At 36.3% G+C, this 15,884-nt stretch overlaps 1 protein-coding gene across 1 annotated transcript in view; it reads right to left on the bottom strand.

The window, feature by feature from the left end:
• KIFAP3 (kinesin associated protein 3) overlaps window positions 1-8,160 on the bottom strand; it is a 157,465-nt gene extending 149,305 nt beyond the window's left edge. The window contains exons 1-2 of the mRNA XM_061382571.1: window positions 7,822-8,160; window positions 6,922-7,034 (exon numbers count right to left, since the gene is read on the bottom strand). Of these exons, the coding sequence (XP_061238555.1) occupies window positions 6,922-7,001 (80 nt within the window). The 5' untranslated portion in view covers window positions 7,002-7,034; window positions 7,822-8,160. The remainder of the gene's footprint in view (window positions 1-6,921; window positions 7,035-7,821) is intronic.
• Between the last annotated feature and the right edge of the window lie 7,724 nt (window positions 8,161-15,884).

Raw genomic sequence — 15,884 nt, forward strand, 5'->3', positions numbered from 1 at the left:
TCACTTACATAAAAGACTAATAAATGAAAATCTCAATTAAATAGAGTTGGGAAGCAGAATGAGGAGCTCTTATGGCCCCTGTTGATAGCAGAGCCTGACAGAAGGAGGAGTCTTCCTCTTTCCTGGCAAGGTCACAGTCAATGAAAAGTCATGGACTCTTTGTTTACTATAGCCCTCCCAACATAATTTTTCTCTCTATAAAAGCATTGCCTAATGGGCACTTGCAAGTGGTTCACCTCAATTTCAGACCCCAAATTACAATGTTCTGCTGAGCCCAAATAAATACATCTTTGCTGAAGAAATATGTGGCAGTCTATTAGTTTCAGGTAAACAGATATCACATGCATAACAAAATAAAGAAGATGATCCCAAAGAGTGGGGAACGTACCCAACTGGATATCAAGATATATCAGAATAATAATTACAAGGTATAAAATTGACATAGGGAGACAACCTGAGTGAAAAAGAAAACAAGACCCATGCACATAAGTAAACTTGAAATATGATGGAAGTGAATTTTCAGATCAGTATGGGAAAAATGTATTTTTGGAAACATGCATTTTCAAAAAATGTTTTGAAACAATTATTTATGCATATATAACAAATTAATTTGGATCTCTGCATGCTTGCATGCTCAGTTACTTCAGTTGTGTCCAACTCTTTGCAACCCTATGGACTGTAGCCCACCAGGCTCCTTAGTCCATGGGATTTTCCAGGCAAGAATACTGGAATGGGTCGCCATGACCTTTTCCAGGGGATCTTCCTGACCCAGGGATCAAACCCACATCTCCTGAATCTCCTGCTTTGCAGGTCGATTCTTTGCCATTGAGCCACCAGGGAAGCCCAAACTGGATCCCTACCTCATGCCATATTCAAAAGCTAATTCCACATTGAATAAACTCTTAAGTGTAGAAGAGAACATTTTAAAAACATTCAGAAGAAAATATAAATTATCTTTATGACATTCAGTTAAGGATACATTTTAAAACAAGATACAGAAAGCACTAAAAATAAGATATTGATGAATTCACTCCTTTAAAATTGATAACTTCTGATTATCAACACCACCAGTGTAAGGAAAGTGAAAAAGATAAGTTAAAAAATAATGTGATCTATTTGCCTCACATAAAAATTAACAAAGGTTTAAACTGACTATTTCAAAATCTGCTATAAATCAAAAAGGAAAACACAAAGAACTCAATGGGAAAATGGACAGACGAGAAAAAGAATTAGGAATAGGAAGTAAAACAAAACATGAAAAGATGCTTTATCTCAATAATAACCAGGAAGATGCCAATTTAGACCATAAAAAGATACAATGTTACACTGACGAGGGTACAAAATTTAAGAAGTCTGACAATATCAAATGCTTGTAAAAATGTGAAATCCTGGAAATGATGTAGTAACCATTTCAGGTATAAGTGTGCATTGTGACTACCACTTAAGAATAAAATGTCTTTGTTATTTTGTAAAGTTGAATAAAGATATTCTCTAAATTTGTGCATTTCTACCCATAGTTATATAACTCAGAAAATTCTAGCATATGTGCACAATGAGATTTGTTCCAGAACTATCAGAGCAGTGTTGTGCATAATAGAAAAAGAAAAACTGAAAAAGAACTCCAAAATAGTTTTGCAGAATGGGTAAATATGTTTGAAATATTCACACAATGCAATATTATGCAGCAGATTTCTCTGAACCAGAGAATGAACTAGAACTATACAGACAACATGAATGAGTATTTAGAAACATTATATTGAATGAAAGTAAATTGCAGATTACGTACAGTGTTTTTTAAACTGTGGTATAATTTGCATACAATAAGATACATTCTTGGTGTGCAGTTCTATGAGTTTTGACAAGCACATGACTCATACTCAAAATATAGAGCAATTCCATCATCCCTTCAATTCCTTTGTGTTCCTTTAGAGTCATCCTATTCCCCCCAACACCAAGCTCTGTTAAATACTGATCTGCTTTTTGTTCCTATAATTTCCCTTTTTCCAGGCTTTCACCTAAATGTAAGTGTGTTGATATAGCCTTTCAAGTCTGGTTTCTTTCTCTTAGCATTTGGGGGCCATTCATATGGTGTTTCATTAATTTATTCTATTTTACTGTTAGGTAATATTCCACTGAATGAATGTATCACAGTTCATTCATTCACCATATTTGGGTTGTTTCTAGTATTTGAGATCAGTGAATGAAGCCATTATAAATATTTACACACAGGTTTTTGTATCAACTAAAGTTTTCTTTTCTCCTGAAAGCACTCAAGAGTAAAATTGTTCAGCTATATGGCAAATATATGAATAACTCTATGAAACTGCAAAGCTGTTTTCCAAAGTGGTTGTGCTATTTTCATCCACATCCTCACCAGCACTTGGTATTATCAAGTTTTTAATTTGTTTAATCAAGTCATTGTAACAGATGTGTCAGAATATCTCATTTGACTAGAGTTGTATTTCTGTGATAATTAACTGTATAAGCATATTTTCATGTGCTTATTTACCATTTGTATTTTGGGTGAAGTCTTTGTTCAAATATTTTTTTTCATTTTTTTATTTGTGTTTTCACTAGCTTGACCAAACTGATCAGAAAGATAGAAACAGACATTAGATTTGAAAGATACACAGCACTAAAACTGAAAGAAGAAATAGAAATTGTTAAAGCTCTATTTTTTTAAAGAAATAAAAAATCTAATAACAATGTTTCACACAAAGAACACTCCAGGCACAGCTTTACTGATAAATTCTACCTAAGAGATAAGGTCAACTTACATACTCAAGCAGATTTTAGAGAATGGAGAAATACTTACCGACTCATTTAAAAGGGTCGGCATTATTATGGTATCATAGTCAGACAAATATCTTTAGTGACCATGCATGTAATAATCTTTAACAAAATACTAGTAAATCAAATCAGCAATATGTAAAAAAATACACTACACTGTGACCATATGGGGTTTAACTTAGAAATTCAAGGTTATTTAACATATGAAAATCCAATAATTTACCATACTAAAAATATAAAGGTAAATAACCATATGATCACATCAGTAGAGGCAGAAAATTAATTTGACAGAATTCATGATTTAAAAAGCTATCAGAAAACTAAGAATAGGAGATGACATCCTCACTCTAATAAAGAATGTCTGTGTGGGTTTACTTCTGGGCTATCTCTTCTGTCCCATTGGTTTATGTATCAGAATGTAAGATGCCGCTAGGTATACTGTGTTTTCTCAAGATTGTTTTGGCTATTTGAGGCCCATTGGGTCCCATATAAAATATAGGATTGTCTTCCTACTTTGTAAAATAAAATGCTATTGGAATCTCATTCGCATTGACAGATTTGATTGAATCTTTAAGTAACTTTGAATGGTATAGAAAATTTGACAATATCAAATCTTCTAATCCATTAACATGGATTGTCTTTCCATTGTTTTTTGACTTCTTTCTTCTCATTTATTAGTGTTTTGTAGTTTTCATTGTATGTGATTTTTACCTCCATGAAGTTTCTTTCTAAATTTTTAAATAATATTATTATTGGGATTGCTATCTTCTTTTGATAGTTAATTGTTAGGATATAGAAATACAACTGATTTTTGTACATCAGTTTTGGATCTTGAAATTCTATTGAATCATTTATTCTAATAGATTGTTGTGGAATCTTAAGGGCTTTAATATAAAAACATGTCATCTGCAAATAGAAATAATTTTACTTCTTCATTTCCTATTTAGATGACCTTCATTTATTTTTCATTCCTAAATGATCTTATTAGTACTTCCAGTTCTGTGTTAAATAGAAGGGGCAAAAATGAACATCCTTGCCTTGTTCCTGATTTTAGAATAAAGCCTTCCATTTTTCACTGTTGAGTATAATGTTAGCAGTGGGCTTTTCATAGATGGGCTTAAATATGATAATTTCCTTCTATTCCTAGTTTGTTGAGTGTTTGTGTCTAGAAAGGATTGAATTTTGTCAAATGCTTTTTCTGCATCTATTTAGATGATCCTATGATTGTCATCTTTCTATCAATATGATGTAAACTTACTGATTTGTGTATATTGAACCATCCATGCAGCTTACAAATAAATCTCACTTGAACATGGTTATTTGGTCCTTTTAGTGTACTTTTGGATTTAGTTTGCTAGTATTTTGTTGAGAATTTTTGTGCCTACATTCATCAAGAGTTGGGCTGCATTGCTTTGGGATGACTTCTTTGTAATACCACAGTTTTCTTCTTCTGCAAAACTGTACCTTCTAGAAGTTTTTCTTAAGTTCCAGACTTAGGTGTTTCTCTGTTCTCCTATTGCATTTACTGGACTTTATGGACACCTAATCCCAAAGAAAGGCAATGCCAAAGAATGCTCAAACTACTGCACAATTGCACTCATCTCACATGCTAGTAAAGTAATGCTCAAAATTCTCCAAGCCAGACTTCAGCAATATGTGAACCGTGAACTTCCAGATGTTCAAGCTGGTTTTAGAAAAGGCAGAGGAACAAGAGATCAAATTGCCAACATCCACTGGATCATCGAAAAAGCAAGAGAGTTCCAGAAAAACATCTATTTCTGCTTTATTGACTATGCCAAAGCCTTTGACTGTGTGGATCACAATAAACCGTGGAAAATTCTGAAAGAGATGGGAATACCAGACCACCTGACCTGCCTCTTGAGAAACCTGTATGCAGGTCAGGAAGCAACAGTTAGAACTGGACATGGAACAACAAATGGTTCCAAATAGGAAAAGGAGTACGTCAAGGCTGTATATTGTCACCCTGCTTATTTAACTTCTATGCAGAATACATCATGAGAAACGCTGGGCTGGAAGAAACACAAGCTGGAATCAAGATTGCTGGGAGAAATATCAATAACCTCAGATATGCAGATGACACCACCCTTATGGCAGAAAGTGAAGAGGAACTCAAAAGCCTCTTGATGAAAGTGAAAGAGGAGAGTGAAAAAGTTGGCTTAAAGCTCAACATTCAGACAACGAAGATCATGGCATCTGGTCCCATCACTTCATGGGAAATAGATGGGGAAAGAGTGGAAACAGTGTCAGACTTTATTTTTTGGGGTTCCAAAATCACTGCAGATGGTGACTGAAGCAATGAAATTAAAAGATGCTTACTCCTTGGAAGGAAAGTTATGACCAACCTAGATAGCATATTGAAAAGCAGAGACGTTACTTTGCCAACAAAGATCCATCTAGTCAAGGCTATGGTTTTTCCAGTGGTCATGTATGGATGCGAGAGTTGGACTGTGAAGAAAGCTGAGCACCAAAGAATTGATGCTTTTGAACTGTGGTGTTGGAGAAGACTCTTGAGAGTCCCTTGGACTACAAGGAGATCCAACCAGTCCATTCTAAAGGAGATCAGCCCTGGGATTTCTTTGGAAGGAATGATGCTAAAGCTGAAACTCCAGTACTTTGGCCACCTCATGCGAAGAGTTGACTCGTTGGAAAAGACTCTGATGCTGGGAGGGATTGGGGGCAGGAAGAAAAGGGGATGACAGAGGATGAGATGGCTGGATGGCATCACTGACTCAATGGACGTGAGTCTGAGTGAACTCCAGGAGTTGGTGATGGACAGGGAGGCCTGGCATGCTGCGATTCATGGGGTCACAAGGTGTTGGACACGACTGAGCAACTGAACTGAACTGATGGATGTGATTTGTTTATGAGTGATTCAAAAGGTATAAAATCATGAATTTCCAATTACATTTCCAATCACAGTTCTTAACACATAATGATAACTAATAAATGGTAAATCCTGCTTTATTAAATATAATTATAGCTTTCAAGAAGCACATGAAATATTCACTATGTATGTAAACAAATAACTTTACCATGGTGAGACATGTCATAATGGCAGCATGAAACAAGTAAAATGTTGACACAAGAAGAGTATAATCCACTAATGGTGGAGAGAAGCTAAGGGTAGAGCTCACAAAGGATGAATAAAAAATTGCTTACCAGAAAAGCATAATAGAGATGTCCTAGGAAAAAGCAATACTTTATACACAGTGTCTATGCAATACGTGGGGACTTCCCTGGTAGCTCAGCTTGTAAAGAATCCGCCTGCAATGCAGGAGACCCTGGTTCGATTCCTGAGTTGGGCAGATCCCCTGGAGGAGAAATAGGCTACCCACTCCAGTATTCTTGGGCTTCCCTGGTGGCTCAGGTGGTAAAGAATCTACCTGCAATGTGAGAGACCTGAGGTCGATCCCTGGGTTGGGAAGATCTCCTGGAGGGGTATAGCAGTGCACTCCAGTGTTCTTGCTTGGAGAATCCCCATTTTTCAAAGGGCTTGCCAGGTGGCACTAGTGGTAAAGAACCTGCCTGCCAATGCAGGAGATGTAAGAGAAGCTGGTTCAGTTCCTTGGTTGGGAAGATCCCCTGGAGGAGGGCATGGAAATCCTCTCCAGTATTTTTGCCTGAAGAATCCCATGGACAGAGCAGCCTCACGGGCTATAGTCCATAGGGTCGCAAAGACTCAGACATGACTGAAACGACTTAGCAGGCATGCATGCATATAATATATACACAGTGTATATACAAATGTATGAAATATCATTGTATATTTAGGTAAATGCAAGTAGATGAGATGGTTAGAGAATTAGGTTCAAATGGGAGAGCAGTAAAAAGTAAATTTGGAAAATTCAGGGGGGGCAAAATTGTGGAAAGCCTGGTATAAGAGAATATGGCATATGGATATTCTCTGCACACATCAGGAATCATGAAAGCATTTTGATATAGAAAAATTATATGTTGAAATTTATTATTTTAGCAATTGATTGTTCTATTTTTATCCACACAGCAACATAGAACAGTGATGTAAGAAGTACAGTTTTTATTCCCCATATAAGTCGCTTTTAAATTTCAATGCTGATAGACTTCAAAAGCTCAGAGAAAATCACTTCTTACCTTGTGACTGCCTTTGGGATATCATCAAATGGCCACTGTGGCCCAAAGAATCCACATCCACTGGCTATTAATGCAGTCATCTTCTCAAATTAATTTGAGCTCACGTTGCACATCTGATTAATGCAAAAGAGATTTGTTACAAGGACCGTTTAAAATACATCCTCTTTTTGATGGTGGTAACCTCTGTTTTCCACTAATGTGATGTAAGACAACATCTATGACATCATTAGGTTTCTCCAAGGGTCAGAACAGGGAGGAAAGTGGCCCACAGGGAAAATAATAAATCTCTGTGCTTTTTCTCCCCCATGTTCTCTTATAGCCTGAACCATACTTTTAGGAAATAGTTGTATCAACTATTTAAATACATGTCAGCCTGATGATTCTTAAAGACATGCAATAAAATGAATATTTTCCAGTATAAACAGAAGATGTATTTTGTCACACTTATACACACACATTCACACACACACACAAACAACTGTGTTTGGTAATTTGTATGTGTAGTCATATGTGTACATGTTCAGTTGGAAGTTCCCAGCTTTTGTGTGTGTACTTTTGGAGATGTGTGCACGACACGTTGAGGGAAGAAGAGGATCTGAGTGTATCCAGCCAGATCAGCTGGCTTTGTCAACTTAACCAAAAGTTATAAGCAGGCATTACTTTAAACTTGAGTATGCTAAAATGAATAGACATAGTTCCTGACTTGAAGAATTGTATCTACGTCCAGTAGAGATACACACAAAATGAATACATTTCAAAGAAATACATTCTATGATACAGCTATAAATTATCTCTGTAGAAACTGAGGAGATGACTGTGGATTCACACACTTAATTCTATTCTGCACAATGCATTCATCCAAGAATTGAGGCTATAAGAAGAATAAAATACAGACCTTACCTTGAAGGAGTTTGAGTATATGAATAGGAAATCAGGGAACAATTGGTGTCTCAGCCTTATTTGCCACACATCTACATTCCACATCAAATTTTGTTTTGTATTTGTCCTAGATTATTTTAAACTGCTTTTACCTATTAGGTTTTTTTTCTATAAAGAATATGCCACACCATCTCTTTTCAATTTATTGCTTCAATTCCATGATCTTTCACTGTGATAGAAGTTTCACTTGAGTTAGATATATTAATTGAATTTTATCTCTGTCTCATTCAATACACATTTGTTTAGTGCACATTATGTGTTCCAGAAACACTATAGAGCTGAACTACTGGTCTGGATAAATTCAGGCAAAGGGTAGATTAGTGATCAGACCTCTCCCATGAAACCTTAGTAGCAGAATTAGAAAATGTTTAGAGCACTTAGAGCAAAGTGTTTATGACATACCCTCTGGGTTACTAAGAACAGAACCAGAACTGCCGATTCATTCTAGATCAGTTCCTAGCAACAGCCAGTTAGCAACAATTTTAAAGTTGGATAAGAAATTAATTTGTGCTTCCTGGGTTGAAACATATGATGTTCCAATGAGTGACATAACTCCATCCTTTTAAGTATAGGGCTGAAATTAAATAATATGTATTTGACTATAAAACATTTAACTTTTCTTTTCTTTCTTCTTCCTTTTTTTCCCTTTCTCTTTCTTCCTTCTTTATCCCTTATTCTCTTTCTTTTGTTTTTCTTTCTTTTTATGTGTAGATAGCACATGCCATAAAAATAATAGCACAATGGAAAAAAGAATTTTTTCTGATTTGGAAAAATTCCTGCCAAATTGATGTCCCTTTAAGGAACTATTACCATACCAGGGAAGGCTGCTGCTGCTGCTGCTGCTGCCAAGTCGCTTCAGTCGTATCCAACTGTGCGACCCCATAGACCGCAGCCCACCAGGCTCCCCTGTCCCTGGGATTCTCCAGGCAAGAACACTGGAGTGGGTTGCCTCCAGTGAAAGTGAAGTCGCTCAGTCGTGTCCGACTCTTCACGACCCCATGGACTGCAGCCCACCATGGGATTTTTCAGGCAAGAGTACTGGAGTGGGCTGCCATTGCCTTCTCCAGAGAAGGCAGTAGATACATATCAAAGACCATGGGAAATGGTTGAAATAAGGTCAGAGTCTTTCCAGTGTGTGTTAGTAACAAAAAGTACTTGAAATTCATTTTGCTTCAGTTCATACTTCAATACTTTGTCACATTACTTTTTTTTTATAAGTGAGAGAGGTAAAAAATAAGATGTTGCTATTCCAAGTTTGACAAATTGTAAAATATTTCTCTCAAATCAATCCGCTCCCTGCCTTTCCCATTCATTGGCATATGAACTTCTTTTTCTTTCCAGATGAGTCCGTTGAGAGTACGTCAGCATTACTCTAAGTAGAAGATGCTGGTATTCCATCACAAAAGCAAAAGGAAGTAAAAACTAAGTAAACAAAATGCTGCTTGTCCACTTACCAGAATTTTCTTTCCTCAGGATGTGGTAATGTGTACTTTACTTTAAATGGTATCTTGACTGAATTCTATCAAATAATCTCCCCCATAACCAAGTGGACATGCTGGTGAAAATTTCTCCATCTGAACTAAGGAAACATTAACAACCTAAACACTTTTTTTTTTAACAAGATTGGTTTTATTTTACCTTATAAAAATATTTTCATGGCTCCCAGAATACCTTTCTTTTTTAAACCCTTGAGATGTTGGGCTAGGATTGATTCCAAGGTTATTCTGTTGCCAGTACATTTGAGTTTATAATATCATTAAAATTGAACAAATATGAAAAGCCTGAAATGGAAAGTCAAATATAAACTAAAAGGAACATATACTCTACTCTTTCATTTTGCTGGTCAGTTTACTCAAAGCAAAGGAAAAGTAAAACAGGCAATAGGAAGTGTTTAGTAAATAAGTTTTGAATGAATATCTATAGACAAGGAGGGAAATCACCAGATAAAATGAAAATTACTGGTGCTTTTCATAAAGTAGTAGGTTCTGTGGGCTTCCCAAGTGGCTCAATGGTAAAGAATCCATTTGCCAAGGCAGGAGACATGGGTTCAATCCTTGGGTCAAGAAGATTCTCTGGAGAAGGAAATGGTAACCCGCTCAAGTATTCTTGCCTGGGAAGTCCCGTGGACAGAGAAGCCAGGAGAGCTACAGTCCATGGAGTTGCAAGAGTCAGAAATGACAGCGACTAAACAACAACAACGTAGGTTCTACATTTAACTGCATGTAGGCCACTAGAGCAAAGAGGATTTGGGGCTTTTGCATATTTTCCTCTTAAATAATAGTACTCTTCATGGATAGAGTAGTGGACAAGAGGGAGGCTTGGTGATAGTGTTTGGAGAAGGCAATGGCACCCCACTCCAGTCCTCCTGCCTGGAAAATCCCATGGATGGAGGAGCCTGGTGGGCTGCAGTCCATGGGGTCGATAAGAGTCAGACACGACTGAGCGACTTCACTTTCACTTTTCACTTGCATGCATTGGAGAAGGAAATGGCAACCCACTCCAGTGTTCTTGCCTGGAGAATCCCAGGGACAGGGGAGCCTGGTGGGCTGCCGTCTATGGGGTCGTGCAGAGTCGGACACGACTGAAGTGACTTAGCAGCAGCAGCAGCATGCATTTATTTTGTCTCTATCTTATTGGTTGCTGCTGGCCTGAGAATAAATCTATTTTATTATACTAAAATACTATATAGTCATATGGAGGACCCATTTTTAATAAGGTTATTTGTTTTTTATGTTAATTTGTGTGAGTTCTTTGTATTTTGGATATTAATCACTTATCGGACGCATCATTTACAAATATCTTCTATTCAGTAGGTGACATTTTCATTTTGTTGATAGTTTCTTTGCTGTACAAAGGTTTTTTAGTTTGATATAGTCCTATTTTTAATTAGTGCTTTTGTTTCGCTTACTTAAGGAGACCTAGTTAAACATACATAGTTAAGGCTGTTATCAAAGAGCATATTGCCTGTATTTTCTCCTAGAAGTTTTATGGTTTCAGGCCTTACATTTACATATTTAATTTATCTTAAATTTATTTGTGTATGTGGTATGAGAAAGTAATTCAGTTTGATTCCCTTGCATGTGGCTGTCCAGCTCTCCTAACAACATTTGTTGAAAAGACTGCCCTTTCTCTGTTGTATTTTCTTAGTTGTAGATTAACTGACCACAAAAGTTTAGGTTTATTTCTGGGCTCTCTATTGTGTTCTATTGACCTATGGGTCTGTTTTTGTGCCAATACTATACTTTTTTTGATTACTGTAGCTTTGAAGTATAGTTTGAAATTATGGAGCGTGAGATCTCCAGCTTTGTTCTTCTTTCTCAAGATTGTTTCAGCTATCTGGTATCTTTTGTGTTTCCGTACAAATTTTAGAATTATCTGCTCTAGTTCTATGAAAAATGTCATTGGTATTTTCATAGGCATTGAATTGCATTTGTAAATTGTTTGGGGAAATAGAGTCATTTCAACAATATTAATTCTTCTAATCCATGAGCACAGTTTATTTTTGCATTTGTGTAGTGTTCAAGTTCTTTCATCAGTGTCAAATAGTTTCCTGTGTACAGGTCTTTTGCTTCCTTGGTTAGATTTGTTTCTAGGTATTTTATTCTTTTTTTTATGCAATTGTAAATGGGATTGTTTTTCTCTGGTAGTTTGTTATTAGTGTATAGAAATGCAACACATTTCTGCATGGTGATTTTGTTTCCTGCAACTTTAATGAATTCATTTATTAGTTTTTTGGTGGTGTCTTTATGATTTTTTATATATAGTATTGTGTCATCTGCAGACAATTATGGTTTAACTTCTTCCTTTTCAATTTGAATTTCTTTTATTAGTGTATTTATTTTTGTGTATAATTGCTGTGGCTAGGACTTCCAGTACTAAATAGAATAAAAATGGTGAGAGTGGGCATCCTTGTCTTGTTTCAAACCTTAGAGGAAATATTTTTAGCTTTTCATTGTTGAGTATAATATTAACTGTAAGCTTGTCATATGTGGCCTTTATTATGTTGAGGTATGTTCCCTCTACATCCAGTTTGTTGAGAGTTTTATCATAAATGAATGTTGAATTTGTCACAACTTTCTCTGCATTTATGGAAACGATTGTCTGATTTTTCTTCTTCACTTTATTAATGAGGTGTATCACATTGATTGATTTGTTGATATTAAACCATTCTTGGTTCCCTGGGATAAATCTCATTTTATCATAACGTATGATCCTTTTAATGTATCATTGAACTTGGTTTGCTAGTATTTTGTTAAGAATTTTTGGATCTATATTGAACAGGGATTTTGGCCTATAATTTTCTTTTTGTGGTGTCTTTGCTGATTTTGGTATCAGGGTGATACTCACTTTGTAGAATGAGATCAGAAGGATTCCTTCCTCTGACATTTTTTGGAATAGTTTGAGAAGGATGGGTGTTAACTCCTCTTCAAAATGTTCAGTAAATTTCACCTGTGAAGACATCTGATCTTATACTTTTGTTTGTTGGGAGTTTTAAAAAGTTTTTAATTCAATTTCATTACTGATAATTGGTCTGTTCATATTCTCTATTTCTTTTTTTTATTTTTTTAAAAGCTTAAAATGTATTTTAATAAGTTCATGTTGCATTATTCATTTCTCAGAAAAACTTCAAAGGTATTAGGGACAAATCAAATATGGTACACCAATAAAAAATGCACAGCATGACGACCTAAGATAGGCAAAGCTAAGAGCTGCCGTCTGACATTCAGCATACAGCAACCCTGTTCTCAAAACTGTACTAGGCCTATCAAGAAAGCTGTGAATGGCAACATCACAGACACAAAAAGGCCATTTCTGGGTTGTCCTTACCCAAGAAAAAGATGGAGGCAAGTTTAACACAAGATTTTTTAAAGATACACTAAATGAAAATCTCTAAGAGAAAATATCTTCCTTGGGACATGAAAGGGTAATATATGGGACATAACAGAACCGTATGTATGTTGTCTGTGACCTCTGTGGACATGTGCCTGAATTCCCACCTGGGAGTGATTGGAACAGTGGGGCCAAGGTCATTGGGGGATGTTTGGGTTTTGTGGTATATGTGGCAGGATCTCTGGGGTGAGACAGTGCACTAAGTCGTGTCCGACTCTTGCAACCCCATGGACTGTAGCCTACCTTCAGAAATTATAGATTTCTAGGAATTTGTCCTTTTCTTTTAAGTTGTCCTCCAATATTTATTCAATGTCTTGTAGTCATTTTGGTTGTCTGAAGCATATTCTTTACTATATTTTTTAGGAAGAGCTCATGGAAACAATATTCCTTGAGGTCTTGCTTATTGCTAAGAGTTGTCTGTGCTTTTTATACTTGAAATTCAGTATTACTAAATATAAAATCCTTGGCTCACATTTTATTTCCTTAAATGTCTTAAATTTGTTACTTTATTTTCTTCTGGCATAAAGTATTGCTCATTAAAAGTTTGTTAATGTAATTTTCTGTCCTTTATAAGTCACACGTGTTTTTTGCCTAAAAATTCAAATATTTTTTCTCACAAGGTCTAGTAATTTTATTAGACCATGTTTTGATGTTGGCTATTTTGCAAGGATAGAGTCAGTTATATGGTGTACTCTTTCAATATGTAGGGCTTCACTGATAGATCTGTTAGGAAAGAATCTGCCTACAATGCAGGAGATCCTGGTTCGATTCCTGGCTCAGGAAGATCTCCTGGAGAAGGGATAGGCTACCCACTCCAGTATTCTTGGGCTTTCCTTACCTGCAATGCAGGAGACCTGGGTTTGATCCCTGGGTTGGGAAGAGTCATTGGAGAAGGGAAAGGCTAATTCTGGCTATTCAGAATTCTGGGTTGCAAACAGTTGTACACGACTGAGCAACTTTCACTTCACTTCTTCAGTTTGTAGTTTCATATCCTTTTTAAAAATATCAGGAATATTTTCTTGAATTATAATTAAAAAATTTGTTTTGTTCTCTTCCTTGGGTTTTCATTTTCATAGATTCCTAATATTCATATATTGCAACTTCTTTACCTATCTTAAATATTTGTCATTTTCTCTTAAATTCATTTTGTCCCTCTTCTTTTCATTATAATTTAATTTTTCCTCTTGATTTCCAAATTTTAATTATTTGTTGCATTAATTTACTCATGCATTCTAGTAGAACTTCCATTTCTTAAATATTTAAAATTTTTAATTATGTTTTGAATTGTATTACCTTACTTTTGTGTTATGTTACTATTTCATGTTTTATATCATTAACATATATTGGGTTCTTCTGAAATAATAATTTACAGTTTTGATCTTTTTTTTTCTCTTTCATGTCTTTCTGGTGTGATTTCATTGTGATTATATGGGATTTGAACTAGATACATTTTTAGTTGTTCATGTTTTATAAAATTATTTTACCTGAATGTTTAGAAAGCAGTAGTAAATTTTCTAACTTCTTAGTCCTCCCCCTTCTGCTATTTGCATACAATGATTTAAATAAAATAGCATCTTGCTTTCTGAGATTTTCAGACTCTATTCTGCTTCCCCACTTTTGTCTATCTCTTCTCCCTTTCTTGTCTCTTTCTTTCTAAATCATGCCTGCATTCCAAGTGTCTCCTCAATATAGAGAGCTGTCCCATGATGCGTCAAGTGTGAGCATTCCTGGACAGTAGACTGCTTCACCTTTAAAGAACTGACAATAGGTCCTTTACATTCATATGATGCTGGAGGGAACAACACCTTTCTCAGTTTCAGCCATTTTTCTCAAACTGGCACATTGTACTTTTCAGGTACTATCTACTGGAAGTTTCTTTGTTCTCTTATTCTTCAGATCATCAAATGCCTTGTTATTTTCCACTGTTTTTTTTTTTTTTTTCCCACACAGATGCCAACGGCACACAGGTCTTGTGGCTACTGATAGTTTGTCTCTGCTAAGCTAAGTCACTTCAGTCGTGTCCAACTCTGTGCAACCCCATAGACGGCAGCCCACCAGGCTGCCCCATCCCTGGGATTTTCCAGGCAAGAACACTGGAGTGGGTTGCCGTTTCCTTCTCCAATGCATGAAAGTGAAAAGTGAAAGTGAAGTCGGTCAGTCGTGTCTGACTCTTAGCGACCCCATGGACTGCAGCCCACCTGGCTCCTCCGTCCATGGGATTTTCCAGGCAAGAGTCCTGGAGTGGGGTGCCATTGCCTTCTCCGACTTTGTCTCTACCTGCTTTTATTTTGAGGTTGTGTTGTGCCTTGTTACCCAGTTTGCTGAATTTTTGCTTTTGCGATGTGTGTGCTTAGTCGTTCACTTGTGTTCAACTCTTGCAACCCCATAGACTATAACCTTCCAGGCTTCTCTGCCCATAGGATTCTCCAGGCAAGAATACTGGAGTGGGTTGCCATTTCCTTCTCCAGGTGATCTTCCCGACCCAGGAATCTAACCCAGGTCTCCTGCATTGCAGGCAGACTCTTTTACTAAAAGAGTAAAAGCTAAAAGGGAAGCCCATTTTTCGCTATCTAGATGCTGTCTTTTTAATGTGGTAATCCAGGAGGACCTAAAAATCTATGCTGCCACTACTGTCTTCCTAGAATCTCACAACAATCGTTCTTTCTGAGGCTCAAGAAGATACATTTGCCTAAGATCGCACAGCTAGCAGCAGAAGGCAAATGTATTTTAAAGCATCTTGATTAGCACATAGTACAGAGAAACTGCTCAGTGCATGCTCTTTCTGTCCTACTTCCTTCTCTCCCTTCCCCTCTTTTTTCCTTCATTGCCTCCACTTCTTCCTCATTCCCTCCAGAGTATAGATTTAAATCCAGTTATATCTGACTTCAAAGCCTCTGCAAGTTTATTTGATATACTATGCATCTAACCCATAATGTGAAGTCACTGGAGCTTTTAATTCAGCAAAACCATTTAAACAAAATTAGTTTCACTAAAACCTACACTCATCTTGTTGTAAGAACATTTTCCTCTTGGTTTTATGCTCACATACTTTTCAATTGAGATATATAAATGTCACATTCTTTGACACATGCCTCATTAAAACATGGTTTGTTAGAAGTAAATTGATGCTCTTA

The sequence above is a fragment of the Bos javanicus genome, chromosome 16 (genome assembly GCF_032452875.1).
Source record: "Bos javanicus breed banteng chromosome 16, ARS-OSU_banteng_1.0, whole genome shotgun sequence".
Classification (NCBI taxonomy): domain Eukaryota; kingdom Metazoa; phylum Chordata; class Mammalia; order Artiodactyla; family Bovidae; genus Bos; species Bos javanicus.